Here is a 27,681-nt window from a genome sequence, read left to right as displayed (position 1 = left end):
GCTGGCAAAGATACTAGAGTGGTTTGTCATTTTCTTTTCCAGTTCACTTTATAAATGGGGAAACTGAGACAAACAGAGTTAAGCGACTTGCCCAGGATCACCCAGTGTCTGAGGCCAGATTTGGACTTGGGAAGTTGAGTCTTCTTGACTCCAGGCCCAGTGCTCTATCTACTGTGCCACCTAGCTGCCCTTAGCTATCCCCAAAAGGGATAGAGCTACCCATTGTTAGGGGATATATGTGGATGGTGAACCAGCAAAGAAGAATGAGAAAGAAGCAGTCAGACAGTAGGAAGAGAACCAGGAGAGTAGTGTCATAAAAACCTAGAGAGGAGAGAGCATCCAGGAGCCATGGTCAAATTAGATGAAGACTGAGAAAAATCTATCCAATTTGTCACTTAAGAGATTGTTGGGAACTTTGGAGAGAACCGTTTTAATTAAGTGATGAGGTTGTAAGCTAGATTGCAAAAGTTTCAGGAGTGAGTGAGAGAGAAGAGAGAAAGTGAATGTAACAAAATAGAGTAGAAAGCTCAGAAAGGAAGGAGAGAGATCTAGGATAATAGCTTGAGGAGATCATAGGGAATATTGAAGGTTTTTTTTTTTTTTAGGACTGGGGGAAATGTGGACATTTTTGAAAGTGGTAGGGAAGAAACCGGTAGATAGGAAGAGATCGAAGATCAGAGTGAGGATGACGGGATAGTTAAAAGGGCAGTGTGCTTAAGAAGATGGTAGGAGATGGGATCAAGGTCACATATAGAGTGGTTAGCCTTGGCAGGAAGGGCCATCTTGTTATTAGAGACTTGAGGGAAGGGAGAAAATAGTAGGAAGATGTTGAGAGGTTTTGAGTTGAAGAGCTCATGGCAAGTGGCCTTATTTTTCTTAGTAGACCAAGAGATGCAGTTCTCAGCTAGAAGAGTAGAAGGAGAGGGAAGTATGAAAAACTTGAGAAGAGAAGAGGTTTGAAAGAGTTTCTAAGGGGAGTGAAATAGGGAATCAATTAGGGAAGAATAAAAGGATTGCTTCCTCCAAGGAGGGCCCAGTTGAAGTTTAACATGAATTTATAGTATACCCATTCAACATGGTTGTGTGACTTCCTCCAGCTCCATTAATCAGCATGTGAGTTGGAGAGGAGGAGGCAGATGGTGGGAGTAATCCAGGACTGGGGTTTGGCAAAAGAGGAGCAATGATCAGACAAGGGGATAAAGGATTTGACATTTGATGACTGTGGAATTAAATTGGTCAACCTTATTGAATCAAGATTTGGAAGACAGCAAAGTGAAGTCAAAAGACTCAGAAAGAACTGAGGTGTGGAGGAATTCGAGATCATAATGAAGACAACAAATAGGCTTAGGAGGAATAAGGCCTAAGGAGAGATGGCATGAGGGGAGGCTAGAGTCAGAGAGAGCAGTGTCAGTGTTTTTGATTAAAGAAGGGGGAACACTTGCAGATAATGGTAAGATCCATGGTGTGACCCTGAGAGAGAGGGAAGGAACACATCACGGGATTCAGGGAGGTTAGAGAATTTGACTGTAAAGTGAGCTGGAGAAGGAAATGGAAAACCACTCCAGTGTTTCTGCCAAGAAACGCCCCCCCCCCCCCCATAAGGGGTCAGTGAAGAGTTGGACACAAGTGGAACAAGAAAACAACAACAAAAGGAATTTGACAGAGTCTCAGTGTAGATGTTGAAGTGCCCTAATGTAAGGGCAAGAGCTGAGAAAGAGAGGAAGCTGGTGATTCAGGCACGAAACAAGAGAAGCGCACACACAGAGAGCCAGAGCAAGAGCTCAACTGGGAAGTGCATAAGCCTTGGAGGGGTCAAACCGAAGGGCAGGAGTGCCACAAGGACACTTCCTGCTGGGTGAAGCATCTTCTGTGCTCTTTCAGTGTTGGTTACTTTCTCTTGCAGGCGAGATGGTTCTGGGAAGCCTACTTCCAGTCAATGAAATCCATTGCTCTGGCTACCCTTCAGATCATCAATGACCGGATCTACCCGTATGCTGCCATCTCTTATGAAGAATGGAATGATCCTCCAGCTGTTGTAAGTGAATGCAGGTACCCCTCCAAAGTAGTCCTTCTGTCAGGCCTGGGCAATGCTGAAAGTGCTTTTGTTGTATGGGTTGCTTAAATTGTAGTTTTCCAAAGAAAACAATTTGATGGGCAAACATTATAAGCTTTGTGCCTGATAAGTGACCAGAACTGTTCTGAGAAGAGTTCAAAAAAGAGAAACATTCAAGGACTAGTTTATGAGGTTTGATCCATGTGGCAAGGACTCAGAACACCACTCTGTTATTTGGAGGTTGGGTAGGGGAACAGAATGGGCCTGGATTGGCAGCTGAAGCACTAGCGTTGTGTTGCGTTAGCAATTCAGAGTATTTACAGCCTTGAGAGTAGTTCTGCAATGACTGAGAAGCATTCCATGCAGTGATGTCTGCCTCCTTGCCTGAAGTCATTTCCAGTAAAGAAATGTGGTGCCTGGAGGGCAGGATTGATTTTGTCGTGTTTGTTGATTACTGGCCTTGGGAGCAGCCGAAATTAAGATGCTTTTAGCCTCTCAGAGATCATCCAGTCCAGCTCCTACCCAAAGCATGAATCCATCATTCAACTTTTCTAAAAGGCCATGTTCTTAATCTTTTATAAACTTTGAAGTCTTTTATTAATGTGAGCTGCTATTACTATTAATATGACCACTAAAGTCCACTCTCACGACTTACCGTAGTATGGAAGAAATCCTGGGTTCTTGGAGACCATATAGGAGAACAAAAATTCTGTCTAGTCCTACTGAATTAACAAGACTTTGATTTGAGTGTGGTGCCCATAGCAGCCTGGGTATCTATTGACTGAAGAACCAAACTAGTTTAGTTCGGGGAGGCATGATACCAATTCAGCCACATTAAAAACAAAGTGTGTGGTTCAGCGACTCTAACACAATTAAGTTCAGAGACTTCTCAAGGTGGAAGCAAAAAGTTACTCTTTATTACAATCTCGCGAGAAGGGGCTTCTGCTCCTCCAGTACACTACCAGCAGGAGAGAGGCGAGGCACAAAGGACATAGCAAGGTTATATATCTTAACACAAACAAGAAACTCCCACCCTGCCACTATCCCTTACTCCCCTTGGCTGGGAGGCGGGCTTACATTCTAAGCACGAAAATCTTTCCCATTCCCAAAGAACAAGGAAACAGGGTATAGCCAATCCAAACATACATGTCCTTATTTAGTATACCTAATGCTGACGTGGCAGTGGCAATCAGGAGAGGGGTTAGGGCCGAATTAAACTTAGGGCCTGTTCCTTCTCTCAGAGCCTATCTCTAGTTTCAGAGATGGTCTTTTCATCACCACCCTGAGAAGTCTTCACAGGTTGTATCTCATTCAAAAGGGAGATAGCAGGCTTCATTGGTCAAGAACATGCCCATGGTCATGAAATGCGAAGTCCTTGGAGTATTGAAATATTGATGGCATCTTCCAAATCCAGCTGCATCGGGAAGAATTTCAAGGTTGAAAGATGGTGAGCTCCCTGTCACCAAGGCCATCTCATGCATACTGGCTGACCACTTGTCAGGGCTGTTGGAAAGGGGATTCATGCACCAGGTGCATCCTTTAAGCAGCTCAGAGAAACTGAAAGGAGACACAGGGATTCTGAGAGAGCAAAGCAGGGGAACTTGGGCTGGGTCTGAACTGCTGACCCAGCACCTACTGATAGCCCAACTTAGCTTGGGCAAGAAAGAAAGGTGCTTGAGGTGAAGGGGAGAGTGAAGAAAACCAGCTGGAAGATGCTGACAGGGACCTAGGCACCTCTGGGAGTCTCCCTGAGGGGCCGAGCAAGGCCAGTGTCTCGTAGCAAGCCCAAGGGTGTGCTGCCAGTGTAGGACTAGGCAGTAAAGACTGCCCCATTTGTCTCACAATTGGGTAGGATTGGCATGGCCCAAATACAGACAGGATCGAGATGGGGCCACTTTCTTCTTGGCTTCTGCACAAAGCACTCTGAGCTGTTTAAAGAGAACAAGAGGCAAGGACCTGTTCTCTGCCTGTCAGAAGAATCTTGGCTCAGAGGAGAGGGAGGGAAAGAGTGAAGGAGGCAAAATCTTACTCTTGGGCCAAAAGGTCAAATTTCTGGCCTGTGGCAATTCTCAAAGTAGCCTTAGGATTGCTGGAAGCAAATACAGACCAGCAATTGGGATGCATTCTCTGTTTCTTTTTTAATTTCTTCCTAAATAACTCTTGCAGCCCAGGATGAGCTGGTCTTTATCTTTTCTCTCAGGCTCAGATGAAGAGGGCCCTGATTTAAAGCTCCATCTCATGTATTTCAGCCATCATTCAGTTAAAGCAACTGACAAAAGGCCTAAGTAGCATAATTTATTTATAGCTTTTTTTTTTCTTACCTTGAGAAATATTTCACCTACAGTAAGCAAGATCACCGTGAGGCCAGTCTGTAGGGGAGTTTTCCCTCTAGACTACAACTCATTTACAATATCAGGCTCTTAGGGATAGGAGTGAGTATAGACCTTAGTAAATTATGGTCTGGTCTGCTTTTCAGAGAGGCGCTGTCATGAGTTCTTCACCTTCTTCAAATTTATTCATAGTAGGGGGAAGAGTGGGCCATATGCTTCTTTTTCAGTTTAAAGTGATTGATTAAGACTCAAGTGTGTATACCAAGATGAAGCAAGTCACTAGTTTTACATAAGTACAGTCCAGAAATGTTATCCTTTTTCCTCAGCTGAAGCAGGTCAATTTCATATTTACCTGTAAGTGTCACATACTACTGGATGCCTTCTCAGTCTTTCCCTTAATCAGACCATGCCAGCATTCCATTTGCTACCAAGTTTACTACTTCTCTTATTTGAAGGGACTTGAAAAGTTAAATTAAACAAATATTTATTAAGCATGTACTACCTTCAAGGAATTATGTATTAGATTGAAAGGATGGAAGGAGGAAAAATGACATCATTTCTAGTATCAAGATGTTCTAATCCAAGGGACAGGATAATTACCGTATTTTGTATGTAGTGAGATTTCATTCTGAATTTGATGACCTCTAAAGCAGTGGTGTCAAACTCAAATAGAAATGGGTTGCTGAAGGCTGCTTATTGACTTAAAGAACCGCAAATTAACATTATCTATGTTATATTGTATTTTTATTTATTTTGTTAAACATTTTCCAATTACATTTTAATCCCATTTGGCCACTGGAAGTTTTTTTTTTTTAAATTTCTTTTTAAAATTTTTTCTTTCTCTTTTTTTATAAATATTTTGTCCATTAATTTATTTAATTTTAGTTTTCAACATTCACTTCCACAAATTTTGAGTTCCAAATTTTGTCCCCATCTTGTCTTTCCCCCAACCCCAAGACAACATGCGTTCAGAATACCCTTTCCCCTAATCTGCCTTCCCTTCTATCCCACCTCCCCTTCTCTTGTTCTCTTCCTCTTCTATTTTCCTGTAGGGCAAGATAGATTTCTATACCCCATTGCTTGTATATCTTATTTCCCAGTTGCATGTGAAAACATTTTTTTTAACATTTGTTTTTAAAACTTTGGGTTCCAAATTTTCTCCCTCCCTCTCTCCCCACCCACCCTCATTGAGAAGGCAAGCAACTCGATAGAGGTTATGCATGTGTAGTCATGCAAAACACTTCCATAGTAGTCATGCTATGGAAAACTAACTGTATTTCCCTTCATCCTATCCTGCTCCCCATTTATTCTATTCTCTCTTTTGACCCTGTCCCTCCTTAGCAGTGTTTGCTTCTAATTATCCCCTCCCCCAGTCTGCCCTCCCCTCTATCATCTTCCTGCTCACTTATCCCCTTCCCCCCTATTTTCCTGTAGGGTAAGATAGCTTTCCATACTCAATTGAGCCATTGGAAGTTTTGTGGGCCATTTTAACACCTTTGCAAATAGAGTGCCTTCCAACTCTAACATTCTAAGCGAGAGAGAGGGGACATGAGTTGCCATATAGGGGCACAGGATATAAAGTCAAGATCAGTCTGATGGTAGGCCATCCCTAAGAAGAATGGAAGGGAGAGCTGTGAGTATGCTTGCCATGGCTTAGCAGGTAACTCAGTGATTCACTATTGTGTCCTGACTCGCTGACTGGAAAGTCAGCTTTAAGCAGCTTTCTCTCTAGCCCTTAGAATGCTACTTACTTACTCTGGACTTCTGATTTAGGATATAATGGGCATAGAGCTATATTAGTTGTAGAATGGGTAGCTAGGTGGTACAGTGGATAGAGTACTGGGCTTGGATTCAGGAAGATTCATCTTCCTGAGTTAAAATCTGGCCTCAGACACTTACTAGCTGTGCGACCTTAGGCAAATCATTTAGACCATTTTTGCCTCAGTTCCTCATCTGTAAAATGAGCTGGAGACGGAAATAGCAAACTACTCCAGCATCTTTTGCCAAAAAAAACCCCAAAACAGGGTCACAGAGGGTTGAACATGACTGAAATGACTTGACAGCAACAACAACAGGTATAAATAGGCTGCTTAAAATTCAGCTGCTTCTGCTACATATGCATGGAACCCAGGGTTTTCTCTGTTGAGATGCCCAGATAGCAATTCTTATTTCTTAATATGATGTCTGTGTCCTGCAGCTTCAAATATTATTCATCTACAGGTCCTTACCAGTTATACAAAACTGTGAAGCCAAAGAGCTCCACTTCAGATCTGTAAGAATATTATGTTGAAAAGATAAACGTTTCAGAGTCTTTTCCAACTTAACTTATTTCTCTTCATTTCTAGGGCTGTATAGAATGCTTTTCTGGTGCTTGAAAACCTACTCAGTTATCTTGGAACCTTGCTTAACTTGTTAGCATCTTCTTCTTCTTCCCACTGCTTAGGTTTAGGAAATATATTCATGGAATTTAGCCAGATTAGTGTAATTCTAAATGGGTCTGAATGTTTATAATAACCATAATGGTATACATGAAGAACAAAGTTTGATTAGAAATGCAGCCAACTTAACAAGTTTACCAACCCTTCCCTGTGTATAGGCATACCCTGTTTCCTTGCCTAAGTCATTGATGAGTTGTGGATAAGACTAAGAATAATGATGTTGGTAATTTTTTTTTAATTTTTTGGTCAAAAGAAGACCAGTGGTTTCACTGGCATAGAAAATTCCTAGGGAGGAAAATCCATCTACTATTGCAGATCAAAAACTCCTGAAGAACTTATACTTCTAGAGAGTTGCTTGGGGGAGGGGGATGGTGTGTTAAGATATTAAATGACTTGACCAGGGTCACACAGGGTTGTGGCTTGAACTTGTCTTCTTGATTCCAAGGCTAGGTTTCTATTATACCATACTACTTCTAAATAATAACAACAACAAAAAATAATAATACCAATGCCCCCTTGCTGCCAATATTTTAGTGCCAATGGTGCCAACCACTAAAGCAGGCAAACCACGAGAGCACTGAAATGGACTAAAGACATAAATACATTTATTATGAGGTAATACTATATCTTAAAAAAAATTGGAAACAGATATCACCAGTTATAAGAAATGGCTTCATATTGCTTTTTTCTTTTTCCATGTTATCCTTACCTTCAAGTCATATGACAATGTATTGCTCACTAATGTAGGGCAATCGTAAAAAAGTAAGTTCACCCCTAGGCCTAAGTTAGATGAAATAAGAGATAAAATTTAGGAGTTACTAAAATCTTGAGAGAAAAAAATTGAGTCCCAAGTTCACTGAAAATATTCATTTAGTGCATATTCCGGAAATTACATCTAATAATGAAATAGATAACAAAAACAGGAAAGGTTTCAAGTAATTTTGAAAAGGAGATGGGCATACTTAGACTGGAATTTCAAAAGGCCCGTTTAGAGTTTGATAGTATGAATCTTAGGACAGAACAAATTATACCAAAGCAGAATTATTCAGAAAAAAATGCTGTCTGCTATAACCATCATGAACAATACATTCTCCCCAAGTGTTTGACATAAAGTGAAAAACAATTTCAGGACCTGCACAGCAGTACAGGTAGCAGCCATTGCCAGGTAAAGATCATAGCAGGAAAGATAGAAGCATCAAGGAGTATGAACAAGGACAGACATCATACACTACTTGGCAGAAGTGACTTGAAAGAGCTATTGAAGATCTGTGGAAAGACATTGGAAGATTGCAAAAGAAAACATACTGGAAATTTGAGATCCCCGTAATCAGAAATTGAAAACAAAAGTTAAAAGGTTAAGGTGATTCAAGGATCCCAAGCTTTGCAAAGAACAAAGGAAACAATTCAACATCAATCACAAAACTTGACCATAGAGGCTTGAGAAATAAAGGAATCTGGGGCAAGACAGAAAGAAGGAAGATGTGAGAAATGTTGTTCATCTCTATGGACCCAAGAAGTCCAACCCAATGAAAAAACAGGTTGGATCAAATAAACTTGCATGTCAATATAGTGAACAACAGAATAGTTACATCAAAAGAGCTTATTGATAGTCTAGCCTCTGCAAAATTGCAGCAGAGCCAGTTAAGGTCCAAAATTATTGGCTTGAAAGCTTCATAGTGACTCATGAATTACTTGCAAGGCACTTTCCAAGCTTGCCCTCAGATATAAGCCTCATTCCATCTTCTCTTAATAGGAGGCATCGCTTATCTGTTTTTACCAAATGATGAGAATGTTAATGATCCCTTCATATATAGGACAATTGCATTTTTTTGTATAAAGTATTCAAAGCATCAACATGAAAAAATGCATTTAAGAAAATAATCTGTTGTCTGTGAAGCAAAAAGGCTGTGCCCCAAAGTCCTAGGGGGTAGTAGAAAGAGAAATTTACTATTGTATCAATAATTATTGAAGAGTCTGTTTGAAAGTGCCATAACATAGATATTGATTTTTTTGTTTTGATTTTCACAAACTCTTTGACTCCTTTCCACAGTCATGGTTTATTTACGCAGTACAAATATAGAAAACATACTCATGTATAGTGAGACTTCTAGAGTATTTGATGTTCACAAGGAAAACTGTTCTCTATTTAAAACATGCCACTAACAAAATGTCATAAACAATTCACAAAAAATTTATATTTCAGGAAGAGAGTTTAATCCCATTATGGTCCTGCCAAGTCTTAAATCCCTTATCATATCTCCTAATTAAAATGAAATATAGCTTCCAGATTAAGGAAGGAATTGAACCAAAGTTTCTAATTAACTACTCAGTATGTGTGTATGACATCAAGCTTTATGACTCCACTGAAAAGCAAATTAAACAACTTCATTTTGTTGAGTCTTTCTCCAATGACATCAAAATATCCTTTGGACTTGATAAGTGTAAAATTCTTATTCAGTCATAAATATTTATTAAGTGCTTACCCTGTGCCAGGCACTGTGCTAAATGCCGAGGAAACTAAAAAAAGGCTGAAGACAGTCCCTGACCTAGGGATAATCAGATCAGGTAAAGATTTTTAAAGGAATGGAACAGGACAGCATTTTGTCTGAGGAGGGTTTTTATCTGAGCCCTTTGAAAAAGATCAGAAGAATCAGAAGATAACAACAAGAACAAGAATCCTTTCCAAGCCCCATTTATTGGAAGGGGATAATGGTTAAGTAAGGGAATCCCAGCTAAGGTTATTATAGAGGGCACTCTCTGTGCCCAAAGACTGTTATGGCAGCTTAGAATAAATCAGAAATGTGAGTACCCCACTTGCTAGGAATACTTTGGTGCAAATGACACTGAACACTAAAGGGGAAAAACCATGAGTGTACATGAAATAGAGTACACATTTGAGTATTTTTATCATCTGCTAGTACTATGTCATTACATCCTAAAATCGGTAACAGATTCCCACCAGCAGTAGGCCACAATGTCATACTGCTTTTTGTCAGTTGTATATGGATTTTCAAGTTAAACACCAATGCACCATAGATTATTTTAGGCAGCTAGGTTGCATAGTGGTTAGAGAATTGTTCTTAACGTCAGGAAGACCTGACTTTAAATCTTGCCTTAACACTTGCTGGCTGTGTGACCCTGGACAAAATCACTAACCTCTCTTAGCATCAGTTTACTTATCTGTAAAATAGGAATAATTATAGCACCTTCCTCACCGAATTTTTGTGAGAATCAAATGATAATACACATTTAAAGTGCTTTGTAAACCGTAAAGCACCATGTAATTGCTGCTATTATCTGTGCAGGGCAATCATAAGAAATTATGTCATTCCTAAGCCCAGATTAAATGAAATAAGGGCTGGAATTAAGGAATTATTTAAATCTGGAGGAAAAGTCAAAGAACCTGAAGACATTGAAAATCTGTACTTAAAAGAACTTTGGTCATGCTGCTCAGTGAAAGCAATGGCAAAAATAACAAAAGTGTCTCCATTGATCTTGAAAAGATGGGCATACTTTACATTTGTAGAAGTCTTTTTGTTTTTTAAGTTTAACATCACAAATCCAACTAATAGACCACCTGTAATAGAATAAAATAATTTTAAAAAGCTTTTATCTGCTATAAATGTCACAAACAATTGCATTCTCTCATGCTGTTTGACAGAAATAGTATAGAAACATTTTAGGACCTGGACACAATGCCTGCTACAGTTGTGCCGAGGTTAGCACCACAGGAGGAATGAATATATCAATACTGTCGGTACTCTGAAGGACAGGTATCAGATACCACCATAACAGAGTTAGTTTGAGAAAACTATTGAAGACCTACGGAAAGAAACTGGAAGATTGTACGGATATCTATCCAATATGTGTAATCGAAACCTTGAACACCTGATTAAAGGGCATGTTAAAAAGAATTATTTGGGTTGGAATCTGGAAAACAAGCACATGTCGGAAATTTTTGATGCCATTAGCAGTCAAAAGTAAAAACTGAAAGAGTAATAAGATAATCCAAGGTGTCAAAGCAGCACAAGGAGCAAACTCAACCATTTGTCATCAGTCGGACATGACGAGATGGAAGCTTGAGAAGGGAGAGCCCCCAGAGAAGGAGAATGTGGAAGATTTCTGGTCATTGAGATGGTCGAAAGGAATCCCAACACAATGTAAGTCCCAGTTGGATCAAATGTGATAGAGCTTGCATATCATTATGCAGATGAATAATAAAACAATTTCTGTCTTCTCTGCAAAACTGGATATGTGGCGAATAAGAGCCATTATTATTGGCTTAGATACTTGACAGCAACACATGAATTTCGAGATGCAATACTTTTACCCTCTTTCTTAAGAAAAAGCATCACATGTTTACTACCAAAAGAGAGGAATACCAATTACTCCTCCAAATATAGGTCAATTGTGTATTTATATACTTAACACAAAGTGTTCATAGCTTGTATGATGAAAAAAAATCTATTAATACTTATAAGAAAAAAACAAATTGGCTGTGGGGCTAAAAGGTTGCCCCCAAAGTCCCAAGAGTGTAAAAAGCATTTAGTGGTTTTAGTTCAGTTCAGTTCAGTGGCTTTTGAACAAACCACCCCAAAGTGCTATAATACTTACATTCCATTGTTGATTATCAAAAAGCTTTTAACTAAGTTCTATACTCATGCTTTGTTTATGTACTGGAAATATATAAAATAGGCCCAAGCATTGTGAGAATGCCGAAATATTTGAGGCCTATGTGGGAAACTATTTTCTATTTAGAACATGATGCCAATACCATAATGTCAAGAAAAATTGGAATTGAACACGGCATCTTCTAGGGAAACATTTTAAACCTGCTCTGGTTCTGCCTAGTCTTAAACAAGCTATCATCATCCTGAATATATTTGAGCATGACTTTCATATCAGAGGAAGTCATATCAAAACATCAAATTAATCATTTAATATTCATGGATGACATTAAGTTCCAAGGCTCCACTTTGGGGAGGGGATTAAACAGCTACTTTATCTTATGGAAATTTTCTCCAGCAATATCTATATGTCATTTGGAGAGGTATAAAGTTCTTACTGTATGACAAGAAAGGATAGGTGCTTTAAGATTTTAGCTTGAATCTGCAGATCAATTTGAACCAGTGAATGAAGGTAATACCTTGGTCTTCTCCAGACAAGCCATATCCAGCAAAAGGGTATTAAGAAGGTGACTGAGGCTACCTATATTAAGAGAGGGCAGCCAGATGGTGCAGTGCATAGAGCTCTAGACCTGAAGTCAGGAAGACTCATTTTCCTGAGTTCAAATTTGATCTCAGACACTAGCTGTGTGACCCTGGGCAATTCACTTCACCTGTTTGCCTCAGTTCCTCATCTGTAAAATGAGTTGGTGAAGGAAATGGCAAACTACTCCAGTATCTTTGCCAAGAAAACCCAAAACGGGGTCACAAAGAGTTGGACATGAATGAAAAATAACTTAACAGTAACAAATATTAAGAGACTGAGTGGCATCTGAAATCAAAGCTTAATAGAATGAATACATTTGGAGCAATTAATACTTATATAGTATAAGTCTTAACATACTTTTGGCACAAATGGATGACAATGGGTCTTAACAGATATTTTAAAGCAAATGCTCCAATGTCATTGTAACTATAGATTTGAAGGCTTGCCACATGATTTTACCTAGGTGTCAGTTATTAATAGGCTTATAGTTTTAGAAATGGAAAGAAACTTATTTGTCATTTTATCCAACCTCTTCATTTTACAGATGAAGAAACCAAGACATGAAGAGTTTAAGTCACTTGTCCAAGGTTACATGGGGACATGCAACCAAGTTTTCTTACTCTATATCTAGCCCTCTTTCCACTGTACCATAGTACCTCTGCCTTTTCTTCTTTGGATTGGCTAGAGAGCATATTATAGTTGAAAGATCCGAGGACTTGGCCTGTTTTTGAATCTTGGCTCTGACATTAAATAGCTGTATGATCTTGGGCCCATTTTTTTTAACCTTTCAGCCTTAGTTTTTTTTTTTTTTAATTTATGAAATGGATAAAGTAATACTTGTGCTATCTATATCACAGGGGTCAGTGAGAAAAGCACTTCATAAATTGTAAAGAGTAATTATTATTTTTTCAAGTAGACTCATGATAGTTGCAAGAAGACCACTGGACTGTGAATCTGGAAACCTAGGTTCTAGGCCTGACTCTGCTACTGCCTTGTGTTTCTTTAAGCAAATAACTTTAGCTTTTAAGATTTCAGGTTCCCTGTTTCCCATCTGAAGAAGTTGGACGGGATGATTTGTAAAGCTCACCTCTAGCTTTAAAATCCAAAAGATTCTGTTTGAATTGATGATGGTAAAGTTTCTTAGGTCCAAACCTACAAAATATTTTGACTTAATTGATCATGACTGTCATGGTGTTTCAAGTGTGTGTGCTTGAAACTGGTTTAATCGTTGCCAAGACAGGCAATTTTCACTGAGCTGTAAACTCTTCATCTACACTACAGCAGACTCCTACCCTCTAGTTGGACTTCCAGCAAGCACTCGCCTACCCAGGACAGGGAAAGGAAAAGGCCTTCTTTGTCAAACTGAAAGAGCATTTCATACATGGTATAGCCAAATAAACTCATAAATTCATTTTATCTCTCCTATGAGATATAGTATCATAAACTTGTGCTCATATTCCTGAAAATCTTACTTCTGGTTGGATTAGAGAACAGGCTTGTCTATTTTGGTCAAATTGAACATTAATTTATCCAATAAGACTTGTTTTATTTTGAGGTTTTCTTTAACATTTAAAGGTTGGGCTGAATAGTGTGTGTGTGTGTGTGTGTGTGTGTTTGTGTATAAAAATTGTTCTCAGAAAATAATCCGCATCTTTTTCTATTATAAATCAACTGTTCTCTTAGGAGATATCAAGTGATCACAGATCAATCCAATGCTGTGATATTTTCCCCTCTAATTTGTTATACTCACTCATCTTATTGGTTAGATAATATCTTAAGATAATGTCTTGCAGTCTGGCTGGCAGAGATCGGGTTAGTTTCATTTATTACTTGTAGTCTGAGATAACTTGAATTATTAAAAGCAACAGCATTTGGAGTTGTCATTTTCCTTGTTCCAAGAACTTTTTGGTTTTTCTTTTGCACGGAGCCGTCTAATTGGCTTCTCTCCATCCCTCGGATGGAAGCTGCCGCCAGCCACAGGCTCCTGCAAACTGCTGGCTAAGCTTCATCCTGAAGGGAGAGGATAAAATGTCAGCTTTCCCCGCTACTACCTGAAAATAAATCAGTTTCAGCCCTTTCTGGCAGCAGCAGCTTTATAGAGGTGAGGAGGGGTGGGCATTTAACTAGACCTGAACCTCAGTGCTGTGTAAAGAAATGAAAGACAAAAGGATAGATTGCACCCAAATTGTAGCAGCGCTTTCAGTCAAATATATTCTGCTTTCAGGAGGGGAGCTCAATAGACTAAATTAAATGATAGCCAGAAACACTAGCTCTATGATTTTGCATTCTAGCTATTTAACTTGGAATGACTTCACTTCCTCATCTGTATTTCTGGGGCAGGTGAAAAATACAACAGCTCACATTTATCACATTGTTCTGAATATAGATTTCTTCCCCCCCTCAAATATATCCCATTCAACTATTAAGACTCATTTAACAGATGAAGAAACTGAGGCCTATAAACAAGTGAAGTGATTTATTCAAAGTTCCATAGGTGGCAAGTAGCAGATTTGAACCCAAGATTCAAATCTGACTCTCTTTCCTATTTTGTCATGCTGCCTGTTAGAGCTGGTGGGGTCTTCAAGTTCACATAAATGTATCTAGTTCTGAAATGTTAAGGGAATCTGCCTTTGGTTTCTTCCATCTTTGGCTTCTTTTCTGGCCAGGTCAGTGAGGTTTGGCCTTCGCTGCTAGGGAAGTCTACTTTGGGGCACTGAGCAGTAAACTTGGCATAAGAATCAGGGTTTCTTCCCAGATCATCTGTCGTCTAGCTTTTGAATCCCAGCTGAATTCCACCAACAAGTGAGATGAACTAAAAATATAGAGAACAATGAATAAACTTCAGAGACTTCAACTGCCATGGTTTCTGCTCCCTTGTTGCTCCCAAGAGAGCACCTTTGAAACAACTTTAAGACTCTATAATTCTAGCTTTCCAAGTCAGCACATACTAAGAAGCTTGCTGTGTTATGGTGAGCTGGGGCCATTGAAGTTTAATGGTTAAGGAAACGTGGGTTGCATTACTGATTGTCCTGCTCCCAGACTCCCAGTGACCATTAGTCGTAAATATCATCTCACCATTTTGGGTGAGGGACATCCACCTCATTCTCTTCAATAATATTATGCTAATGCTTAACCCTTCCTTGGCCCAGTTCACTTCAAAGTTCTTGATCTGCATTCGTTGGGGTTGAGCGTGGCAGAACCTAGAGAAGAGATGGGAGGGTTAACTCCTTTGGTTTTGCCCTTTGACCATTCCAGGATGGGAAGCATGATGAAATACTTTCTCAAAGTCTTTGGTGGAAACACATCATGCATAATTGGAGCAAAATAGAATAAATCAAAGCTTTTTGAGTCTGGTAATTCATAATTGAAACCACATTGAGGTTGGAATTGATATTTTAAAATGACCAAGGAAATTCTCTTCTCCACCAAGGTAAAAGTAGGTAGAGCTCTGCAGTCCCAGGAGCCGTGCAGCTCCTGGGCAGTAGGGAGTAGCTTCTGTCTGCTCCCCCATTCCTCTCTTGTATGGCTTTTCTTCTCATTTTTCCTGAATGTCCCTATTTCGTTGAATGTGTTCTTACTCAAATGTCTAGTGAGTCAGTATTGCCTATTTTAAGACAAGCTTACACATTGGCACGTGAAAACTCCCTGTGTAGGTGTGAGTTATGGGGGTTAAGACTCTGAATCACCCTGTTTTTCATCTTTATTTCCTCAAAGCCTGTCTGGTGATATTTGGTTTGGTTTACTTTTGGAATTAAAGGACCTTTTAAAAGTTTGTCAGATCTGTGTGCCTAGCCCTCAAATTAAACCATTCTTAAAAGATTCTAGACAAATGACAAAGTTACAGCTCTGAGTATCTTCAGTAAAGGCTATTCTTTTACCATATCTGGCAGCTTTCCTTTTTCATTTTATAGCCCCTCTGGCTAGAATGTTTGATTAGGCCCACCTTAGATCTAACTTTACTATCTCCGACCTCTAACATTTGCTAGAAAATAGAATCATGATGAGAATCAGGACAGCTTCACTTGCCAGAGGTTTAGGAGGGCCACAAGCCAACCTGCTGCTTTTTTGAGAAGATTTGAAAGGGTTCTGGTCTGGCTTGGTGTCCAGCAGGTTTCCCCTGGGCCTCTTGGCTTCAGCTCCCAGAGCTGACTCTACAGCCCTAGCTGGACACCAGGGCCTGGCAGAGCTGGCAAGCTGAGACAGCTGTTCATACACTGGCTTTGGGTTCTTTTAACTGGCTATTATGGATCAAGGCCACGTGATAGTAATCTATCAATCTTGGCTTCTGAATGAATACTGGCTGCAAGAGTGGGGAGTGATGTGTGTGTGCACGTAGGGAGATGGGAAGCACGCAATCGGGTGCCGCCATTGCTTTTCTCTAGCTAAAGGTCAGTATTTTGTCAGTGATAGATGAACTGTCTTCCGGCATGTCTTCTCCATCTTTGAATGAGCAGGTTTAGCAGGGTTTTCCCTCTCCATGCTTCCCAAGGCAGAATTGCAACAAATGGCCTTCCTCTTGTTTGGATTTCTTCCATTGCTGGGAGCTGAGCTTCCTGATTTCATGCCCTGCTTGCCGTAATGGGGATTTAATCAGGCTGAGTTAATTGCCAGCATTGTTTGCCTTTTCTCTGGCAAGAGTCAGAGTCTTGAGTAAATTATGGAGGTTTAAATTTGCCCGATTTCCTGCAGAAAGTGGGGTCAGGAGGTCTCTGACTATAGACACTCTCTTCAATCAGTCAGCAGGGGGTTAGTTCTTAATGGCACTTCAGGGGTGACTAAATGCCCTTTTTCAAATGTCCCTGTCCAGTGGGATTCTTTTTGTTGCTTCTGGGGGTGGGGAGGTGAGGTTTGGTTGGTTGAATAGGCCAGCACCCGTACAAGGAAGTGTAGACTTTTGCTCAGGCATCTGTATTGGTATGTGGCTTACACATACCCATGTTAAGGGCTGCCTTTCTCCAAGTTGTCACCATGTACTCCAAGGACAGATAGGTTTGTATTTGCAGAATAAGTAAGAAGCCCAATTATGGATTAGCAGCTCTTATTAGTTGAGCTTTAAGAGTGAATGGACAGGTAGACACATTAATGTTTCTGGTCTTACAGTGAAATTATACCAGTGAGAAAACAGTAATACAAGGATCCATGATTTCATTGGTAAGGGGTATTTACTCCATAAGTATATCTTATAATCTCTCTACACCTTGGTTTTCATGAGTTACTGTGGCTAGAAAAATTTGTCACCCATTGACCAGCTTTCTGATGAGGAGTCTCTCTGAACTTGTCTAGGTTGATCTTTAAACAATTGACATCTAGTCCATGTACTAGAAGAGCAGAATGAATCCCATTTGGGCCAGCTGCCAAGTTTTTGTTGTGCTGTCGTTACAGTCATGACTGACTCTTCGTGATCTCTTGGCAAAGGTACTGGAGTGGTTTGCCATTTCCTTCTTCAGGCAGCCAAATGGTGACCGTCAACATTTTAGAAGGCAAGAGGAGCACATATTGGGCAACTAGGCTCAGTGGATAAGAGTGCCAGCCCTGGAGTCAGAAGGCCCTGAGTTCAAATGTGGCCTCAGATACTTACTAGCTTAGTGATCCTGGGCAAATCACTTAACCCTGTTTGCCTCAATTTCCTCATCCATAAATTGAGCTGGAGAAGGAAATGGTAAACTGCTTCAATATCTCTGCCAAGAATACCTCAGAGGGAGGTCACAAAGAGTCAGATACAGCTACTCAACTGAAAAACAAGGAGTACATATGTTGGAGCCATAAAGGAGAAGGATAGTAGCGTGCCTACTTGTGTAGGAAAACTGGGCATGATTAAATTAACAGATGAATACAATTCAACAAATATTGATCAGGTACACACTATAGGTAAGGCACTGTCAGGTGCTGGAAAGAGAAAGATTCAGTGTGGAACTGCATTCAAGGCTCTTCTAGTTGAACAGGAGAAAGAGATACACATACATATTGGTGATAGGAGAGAGTGTGACAAGTGGAGAGGGGTGGTCCAGGTGAAGAGAATGAGAATGAGAAGTACAACAAGAAATTTGAGAAGGGACAGATCATTTTAAACTGTGGAGTGGTCAGGGAAAGAGAGGAACTAAAGGCAAGATGAAGAAATTCATTCCAGACATGAGAGACAGGGTAAGAAAAGGCAGAGAGGAGAGAGGGCAGGGTAAGAATGTGAGGGAAAGAAAACACTGTCAGGAGCAGGCCTGAGGAGGGAGGAGGGGGTGGTAGAAGAGGCTCTAGCCACACTCAGTTCTGGTTCTCCATTTTAGAATGGGTCCCATGTACTCCAGATCCTTTGCCTTCTTTTCAGCTTTCCCAACTAATCCATTTCCTAACTCTTCCCTTGAACATGGAGGGAAGGTATGGGGCTAAGGAATCCATGTCTTGGTCATTTTGGTCCTCAGAACCTTTCTGTGGTCCCTCCTGACTCTTCTTAAATGTCAGCAATGTTTCCCCAGCCTCAGGAGATGAACAGAATCCAAGAATGGGAAAGGACTTCAGTTGGCATATAGTTTAACCTAGTCTGTACACGAGTGGGTTTCATCAATGAACAAACACTGATTACACGCCTGAGCCCCGTGCTTGCTGCTAGGAGGATGCATAAAGTCAGAGGCCGCATGGTTCCATGGGAAGAACACAGGGGGCTTGGATTCAAATCCTTCTTGTCTCACCTAATACCTCTTTGACCTTGGGTGACTCAACCTCATTTCCATCCGGTGCTTAGCATTGTGCTGGCACATAGTAGGAGCTTAATAAAATATTGGTTGATTGATTGGTATTAGTTTCCTTATCTCTAAAATGAGAAGGCTAGATGAGACAGCCTCTAATATCTCTTGTAGGCCTCGGTTTGTGAGTCTGTGATTTCCCCTGCCACAGAGTACAACATGGAGGAGAGATAGGAGCTTCATGGCCAGGTCAGGCAGGGCCAGTCAGTGTGGGCACAGGGCATTAAAGGAAACCAACCATTCTGATTGCTTCTGTCCCCTCCATTAAACCCTGGATTGGGACTGGAGGCAGAACTGACCTTTAGGCCTAGATCTACGCATGTTGAGGTTGCCCAGTTGAGGTTACCTAGGTTTAGGATTTAGATTCAAGAAAGGACCTCATTTTATTGAGGAAACTAAGGCCCACCTCATGGTGATAAGTAGTAGTGGAGCCAGGGTCCAGACCCATTTTTCTACATGAATGGGAGAGACCTGCTTGTGTTTTCAGGCAGCAAAGAATGAGCTAGTAGCTAGAGGAAAAGAATAGAGATGAGGAATGATTGTGTTTTCAATCTTTTGAAGGAAATGAGAAAAGATGGAATCAAAAGTATAAGTAGAGGAGTTAGACAGAAGAAAGGTCATCTTTGTCAGAGACTAAAGTAAAAGAGGAGAGAATCAAGGAAGATGCCATGGGATTTGGAGATCTAGACAAGGAATGATTTGGGAGCCCCGATGCAAATGGATTCTTTTCTCATTAAAGGATGAGACAAGACCTTCTGCTGAGAGGAAGGGGAAAGGGTGCAGTGGGAGGCTTTAGGAAAGGAGAGGGGGTTTGGAACACCTACTGTTAGAAGTTAGAGAATCAATTAGGGAGGGGTCAAAGGATTGCCTTGCAGCAGGGAGGGCCCATATGAATTTGGATTACAAAGTTGTACTGTATTCAAGTAGCAAGGTTTCCTGACTTCCTCCAGTTCTCTTCACAGCTTGAGAATGGAAATGGGGGAGGGGGCTGGCTGATGTTTGGCAAGGAATGGGTAGCATTAGGACGAGGGAGCAAGGGATTCAAGAGAAGAGGACAATGGAACTTTGAATTGATGAATTGTATGGTCGAGATTGCGAAGAAAGGAAAATGAAGCCTGATCAGGGTTGACAGATTGGGACCTGCACACTGAGTTCACAATGAGGACAAAGCACCAGGTTTGGGAAGAATGAGACATGGGGAGGGATATTCTTTGTTGTGTGTGTTAGCCCCCTGGGAGGGAAGAGGAGAGAGCAGGATACTAGAGACAATTTAGAAGATGTAAAAACAAAAGATACGAATAAAGTTTTATTTTTAAAACAGAAAAATATATCTAAAATGGAACTCATCCTCTCTTCCCCAGAACCTTCCCATTCATCCAAGTGCCCTCGTTTCTGTTAAAGTCACCACTAGCCTTCCAGCGTCTTGGCTTCATCATTTCAGTATTATCTTTGACTCCCTTACTACGCACCTCCGAACAGCTGCCAGTTTGGCATTTCTGTCTTCACAGCCTCTCCCACGCTTGGCTCCTTGTCCTCCCTCACCCAGCGGCCACCTCAGTTCAGGCTTTACCTCTGGCCTAGGTCAGTGTAGCAGCCTCTTCGTTGGTCTCCACATTGCTGCCACGGTTGTTTTCCTTAAGTTCAAATCTGACCATGGAACTGCCCTACTCAACCTTCTCCAGTGGTTTCCTAGTGCCTTTAGATTAAAATGTAAACCCTTCTGTTTAGCTTCTAAAGCCGGACACACACTGATCCCAACCCACCTTCCCAGCCCGGCCAAACTGGCCTTCTCCCTGTTCCTCCTTTACAGTGCTCCATCTCCCACCTCTGCCTTTGTACTGGCCATTCCCCATGCCTGGAATGCCTTCATTAGCTCTGCCTCATGGAGTCCCTCCCATGTAGTTGTTAACTTCATGTTTATGCCATATATATTTTAGTATGTTCTTGTTGTCTCCCCCATTAAAAGATAAACTAGAACTTGAGTAGAGATTATGGACAGCTAGATAGAGATGAGAAGGAGGAAGGGAGGGATGGAGAGAGACAGAGAGAAAGACAGAGACAGAGAGAGTGAAATAGAGACAGAGAGAGAGAAAGACAGACAATGAGAATGAGTGAAGATTCTTTCGTTCCCCCATTTGTATTTCCTATACCTAGCATAGTTTATAACACATAGTAACTGCTTAGTAAATATTTGTTGATTGGAGATTATTTGAGGGTAGAGGGATTTCAGAGTTCTCTATCATGGAAGTGGAATGTAGGTGATGGTGAGGTCAAGAGTGGGATAGTCTCTGTGTATGTCTAAGGTGGAGAAATGGAGATTGAGGAACTGGAAGGCTGTGGTCTTTGATGCCGTGCGAACCTGTATTTTCTGTCCCCCTGGTATAAGAATAGGGGTTGGGATAGAAAGGAAGGCTAAATGAGAAAGAAGGGAGAATGGCTGGCACCCAGGAGTCATTCAGTAAATAATAGATAGCATTTATGTAATGTCTTAAGGTAGCTGTTCTCAGACTTTTTGGGCTCAGGACTCCTTTTACTATCTTAAAAATTATTGAGGACTCCCTAAGGAGCTTTTGTTTATGTGGGTATTTGTATCAATATTTACCATATTAGAAATGAAAGCATTTTAATGCTTTTATGAAAATAGCTTTGACCTCATAGTCTCCCCAAAAGGGTCTTGAGGACTCCTAGGAATCCCTGGAGCACAATTTGAGAATGACTGCTTTAAGTATTGCAAAGTGCTTTCTCCGTTTGATTTCATTTGATCCTTACAACAATCCTGGGAGGAAGGTGCTGTTGCCCCAGTTTACTTATAAGGAGACTGAAACACAGAGAAAGTAAATGACTTGCTCAGGGTCACATAGCTACAAAGTGTCTGAGGTGGGATTTGAACTCAGGTCTTCCTAACTCCAGGTCCAGTACTTTCACTACTGTACCATCTAGAAATTAAATCATTCATTTCTAGGCCTTGGGTGTATCTTATTTTACTTGGAATTGCTTTTTAAACTACACATTGAAAATGCCCAAAAAAGTACCACTAGATTACATCATATGGTTGGTGTTAACTTCACCAAGATCTAAATACTAGGAAGGAAGAGCCAACGGAAAGGGAAGGGAAGAAATGACAGCAGTCTATTTAGACAGAAAGAAGTGGAGGGAGCATAGGCTTGCTGACCACTCATTGGGGGTGGTATAAAAAGATTTCCTATCTGAGGACAGGATAAATTAACTGGCTTCTGACGTCCTTCCAACTGAGATTTTGTGATCTGCAGCCCCAAACAGATAGTCATCCAACTTCTGCTAACAGGCCTCTTGTGGGGGCAACTCCATTCCCTACCGTTCTTCTTGTTATCTTTTCTTTCTTCTTCCCTATCAGTTGGGAAGGGGATTTCTCTTCAGATTCAGATTGGGCTAGATAGCCTCTGAGGCCCTGTTCATCTCTGAAATTCTGGGACCTAGGCAAACCAAGTGCCATGAGGTAAGATCAAGAGGAAGGAGCCTGGGTCTGGAGTCAGAGAACCTCGTTTCAAATCTCAGCTCTACTTACTTCTTGTGTGATGTAGGCAAGTAATTTCTTTCCCCTTTCTTACCTACAAAATGAAGAGGTTGGATTTGATTGCTAAGGCCCCCTTCAACTCAAAATTCTTTGACTTAGCTTTTTACCCAAATCACTTAGATTAATTTGATCAGTCAGTCAATAAACATCTGTTAAGCTTCTACTTGTGCCAGATGCTGTGCTAAGACAGAGTGAGGATGACTGAGGGGGCATCTGTTGGAAGAGATGGGATGGAATGGGATCTCGTGTAGGGAGAGGAGTTAGCCTTGGTAAAGAGGAGGCTCACTTCTTTGTGTGAGACGGGGGAGAAGGAAGAGATTGTGGCAGAGGCATTCAAATGACAGGAGCTGAGGAAGAGAGAACAGATGATTCTGGTGGTGTCTTTCCTAGAAATGGGTGTCTTGTGCCTTAGACTAGGAACTCAGCAATGCTATTGGTTTGTCTCATTCTGCTTCTCATTCTTATGTTTTGATTTGAGTTTATCTGATTCATGGGGAAACAATGACAGAATTTCTACCCTTTTCTCAGCCAATCAAGCATCTAATACCACTGAAAAGTCATGTCCACATCTCCCCCATGTACTGCTTAAACCACCTGCCTAGTTCTCCGTCCTCTAGCAAGGCCATGTAGGGGTGCAGAAGAGCTGAACATCTAGAGATGTCTGTCATCTAGATGCTGTCCCTTCCCCACCCAGAGGATTCCCCATCTGCCCTCCTTCCCTTCATTTCCCCAAGCAAGACTGGCACACAGGCCGAGATCCAAGCCAAGTGTTGTGTGTCTCACCAGCCAATCTGGCTTTCTTTTTCCGGCTGTGTCTTGAAAACAGAGGTACTACAGTACACCCCAAGGGGTGCTCTGGTTTAAATTGCCATGGAACTGTTCCCTGAAATTGATCTTTATATCTTTCAGGGAATTTGTACTCTCTTTTGAGGGATCAGTGGCATTTGAGTCTGTTGGTTTCCTACCCACCCCCACCCCCACCCCATCCAAAGAACAAACTGGGTTTTGTTAGAGTTTTGATATATTCTCCTTCTGTGTCAATAGCAATATTTACCTTTTTTATTTGTGTGCCCATTTTCTGTCAGGATTAAATATTTGGTACATTTCATTCCATTTCCTTTCTGAAATCACCACATTTGGAGATGGGCTTTGCTCAGTGACTAGATTTAACCGTAAAGGGTAAAGGGCTTTTAATAGCCTCTCTTGAAGAAGAACTGAGAGGAATAAATTGTAAATCAGACCTCAGTTTCTTCATTCAGTTAAATTCAATCCAACAAGCATCTGCTTTGTTTGAGGCCCAGTGCTAGGGATACATAATCAAAAATAGCAAAATCCCCACTGTCAAGAAGCTTCCATTCTACTGGGAGTACAAACACACACTCAATTAAATACCAAGTCTTGGGGGCAGAGAGTGCACATTAATGAGTGGAAGAGAAGCAGGGAAGCTTTCCCAGAAGAAGAGGTGGAGCTGAGCTTTGAGAGAACTGAAGGATTCTGAAAGGCAGGGATGAGAAAAGAGTACTTTCTCGACATGTGGGGTGAATCGTACAGAGTTGGAAGTGGGGTCTGCCACGTGAAGTTCAAGGAACAGCTAGTGTTTTATCTTGGCTACACCACCAAGTATGCACAGGGGAATAACTTGAAATAAGGCTAGAAAGGTAAGACAGAGCCAGATTTTAGAGATCTCTCAATGACAATCTGAGGAGTTCATAGTTTATCCTAGAAGCAGTAGGCAGCCCCTGAATATTTGCAGGCAGAAGAAAGACAGTCAAAAGTATACTTTAGAAGACTCCTGAGTCCCTTCTCCTTTGAACTTCTGATAACCCCCACCTTCCACACAGCCTCTTCTAAGTCTATATAACCTTTCGGTTCCTTCCTCCAACAGTTTCCAACATAGGGGTTTCTATGACCCCTGGTGGTTAATTATGATGAGTCTTGTGCCATTTCTGCCCTTAAACCTCCATATAAATTTGTGGAATATGAAGAATGAGAAAACTTTGGGGATGGAAACTCCGGAGGATTTTAAGACCTGTAGTTAGATACTAATAAAAAATAGTTGGAATCACCCACTTTCGTAAGGGTGTGCATAGCTGAATAGGAGAGAATGAGAGTCATGGGGAGGAAGTCAGCATTTTGACGGTGACCTTTCCAAGTGTCTCTTTCGGTTGTGAAATTCAGATCTGGTGCAGTGTGGGCTTTTTTGGCCCCACTCTTCTCATTACATTGCAGCTCCAGTCATCCCATTCTGTCTCCATGAATTCTCATTTCATGTGTAATTTGTGGGGTTAGTACATTTCTCGTCCTAAACTGTTCCATCTGGGAAGCAGCTGCTGTCATGTACAATGGCAGGGGCTGTCCACCAGCGGTCTGGGTGTGGCTGTAGAACACCTTGAGGGCCCTGACTGCGTGACATATACCAGGAAACTGTCAGATAGTTATAGAGAGTGTCTCAGATCTCTTCAGGGATGGGAATGCCAGGGCAGAGTTGCCCATACACCACATCAGGGAGATCATGGCATGAGCAATTGTTTGTGTGCCTTAGCCCCATGGGCATCCTGGCACCATTCCTCTTCTATGCCGGTTCTCTCTATCCAAACAACAATAACAAAACCTCCAGTTTTTGTTTGCAAACTGCTTTCCTCAGAATCCCCCTGTGAAGTAGGTAACGTAAGGATCATTTCACAGAAGAAGATTCTGGGAACTGAGTCGCGTGCCTTGTGTCCATGGCAGAGTCAAAATCGAAGCCCGCTGGAACCTTGAGCCCACCATGGTCAGTGCCCTTGTCCTTCTAGTGTGCTTCCAGCAACATTACGTCGGGTTAGAGGGAAGGAGAGATGCTCAGGAGGGTCTTTGAACCTCTGTCTCGGTGGTAGTTAGCAGATTTGTGAAGATATCTGGGCATTTGAAAGGAAGGGGGCAGTGCCACTGTTTTGATCTCTGTTCATTTGGCATGTTTCAGAAATGGAGCAGCGTGAGCAACCCTTTGTTCCTTCCACTGATCCCGCCACAGTCCCAGGGTTTCACCGCCGTCGTCCTCACCTACGATAGAGTGGAGAGCCTCTTCAGGGTCATCACGGAAGTGTCCAAGGTGCCCAGCCTCTCCAAGCTCTTAGTTGTCTGGAACAACCAGAATAAAAACCCTCCAGAAGGTAAGAAAAGGAGGAGAATTGGCGGTGATGAGGGCTGGTTTGGGTTGGTTCCTATCTCCATGACGCGCACTAGAGATGTCTGTGTTTTAGAGATGAGGAGTCAGAGGCTCTGAGGCGCAGAGCCTCCACCGAGGGCCCATGCCTAGTGTACCTGCAGAGGTGGGTGTGGAGATGACCCGGCCTCTTCACCTCCCTGCCACTTCAGGAAGGAAACCCTGAGATCACCTAGTGCTAGGCCACTGTTTTACAAAGGAGGAAACCGAGACCCCAAGAGGGGAAGTTCACAGGGGGTAATAATTGGTGAAACCGGAATTTGAATCGAGGACACCCGTGTGTCTGGCTAAACCCAAGGTTCCTTACCCAGTACTGTGACAACGATGAACTCATATAAGAGGCAGAATGATGTCTGCCCCAAAGAGACCCTGAGTCCTCTGCTCCTAGACTGCCCATTTATGTTCTGGGGTGGCCCACTTTAATCAGAGCTGTGCATGGTATATGCTGTGGCCTAGGTTTGGGAAGACTTAGGAATCACAGGGGATCAAAGCCTCACATCCTGAGGAAAACAGACCCCAGCTTCCCTCAGCAATCCCAGATGATTTGTTTACACAAAAACTCAACTTAAAAGGCATTAGTTTTCTCCTTCCTTATCTTTGCTCTGATACTGTGCTGGCTTTCCAAAAGAAGATGCCCTTGCCTCTGACTGGGAAGGTCAGCAGTGCATGCCCCTCATAGCCTTTGGCTTAGCACCCCGAAGTGAGCACTGGCCAAAGCCTCCCATTGGCCGCCCTTAAGCACTTTGTCACTCCTGCCCACCGGCTTGCCTCAATTTGTTTATTTTTAACGCACTGGCCACTCCTATAATCTCCTCCCTGGCAGCCAGGGATGAGGACTTTTTGATTAATTGGATTTGTTTTTAATTCAGACCCATAGAGTACTTTCCACCTGCATTGAGTTTCTCATTCAGTCTGTCTATCCCAGATCCTAATCCCAGGGACTTCAAAGCCTTTGCCATTTATAGCCTATTAAAGCCAGGAAGTTTCTGATGGATTAGAGCAAGGAATGAGTTTGAAGTTGGTGTAATGTGCCTCCCTGTCACTGATAAGGTCTGCTTTATGGCCTGGCCTTAGAATCTGCATTTTATAGCTATTCTCTTCTAATTGGGCTTCGTAAAGCCGGGATCTCAACTCCTGGCCGCTGCCTAGAGGACATTCCTGGTCTAGACTGGTTGCTGATTGATGTGAGGCTGGCTCTCGTTTGCTTGATGAGAGTCTTTAGTTTATCATAATACTTGTGCCCCTTGGTGGACCAGTGGCATTATGGGTGGGGGTATTTTATCCACTGGGGCAGTTGCAGGCCTTTCAGGCAACTCACATTGGGTGGTTTGGCTTGTGCCCCTCGTTTAATATCCTCTTGACATTAATACTCGGGTTCTCTCCCAGTTATTAGTTATTTCTGCTACATTCACAGAATCCCAGAACGTGAGGACGAGAAGGGACCTCTGTGGCTCTTTAGTCCAACCCACAACCATGTGCCCCAGAAGGAGTTGGCCAATTTTTCCTTGAAACCTCTAAGGAGGCACCCTGACTCCCACCTCCTCTGCTTGTCACAATGTTCTTCTTTGCATATTGGCTAAATTTAGCTTCTTGCAATTGGCACTCATTAAAAAAGCCCACGTCTAAGGAGCCCAGGTTAAGAACTCCTGCTCTAGAGGAAGAGGATGATGATGTCTCATTCATAGATAATCTAATTCCCCTTCACATGCCAGCCCTCCATGCCCCTTCATCATGTCACCCCTTAGATGTTTTCTTCTCTAGGTCCCCATTCCTTCACCTGATCTTGGTATGACAGAGAATCTATATCACCGTCCTGGTGGCCATCCTCTGGACACTCTCCATCTAGGAGAGAATCATTTTCCTACCAAATGGCGTCACCCAGAACTGTATACAGTATGCTCTAGACGGGACTGAGCCCAGGGCAGAATACAGCAACGCTGTCACTTCCTTTCCCAGCAGTTGTATCTCTCTTCCTGCCTTCTAAGATCCAATTAGTCTTTATGGCTAATACATCCCACTATTGGTGAAGATTGAACTTGTAGTTGACTAAACCCCCCGGCTTTTTTTTTCATATAAACTGCTATCTAATCTTACACTTATGAAGGTTATTTTTTTCCCTCCAGTATAGAACTTGACAATTTTCCCCCTTTAAATTCTGTC

General features: G+C 41.8%; 1 protein-coding gene across 1 annotated transcript in view; it reads left to right on the top strand.

Annotated features, from left to right (window-relative positions):
- EXT2 (exostosin glycosyltransferase 2) overlaps nucleotides 1–27,681 on the top strand; it is a 195,882-nt gene that overhangs the window by 90,841 nt on the left and 77,360 nt on the right. Inside the window, exons 8-9 of the mRNA XM_027837793.1 lie at nucleotides 1,904–2,035; nucleotides 25,279–25,468. Of these exons, the coding sequence (XP_027693594.1) occupies nucleotides 1,904–2,035; nucleotides 25,279–25,468 (322 nt within the window). The remainder of the gene's footprint in view (nucleotides 1–1,903; nucleotides 2,036–25,278; nucleotides 25,469–27,681) is intronic.

Source organism: Vombatus ursinus, unplaced genomic scaffold, assembly GCF_900497805.2.
Source record: "Vombatus ursinus unplaced genomic scaffold, bare-nosed wombat genome assembly UNPS02014822.1, whole genome shotgun sequence".
Lineage (NCBI taxonomy): Eukaryota > Metazoa > Chordata > Mammalia > Diprotodontia > Vombatidae > Vombatus > Vombatus ursinus.
This window is presented reverse-complemented; position numbering and strand designations above follow the sequence as displayed.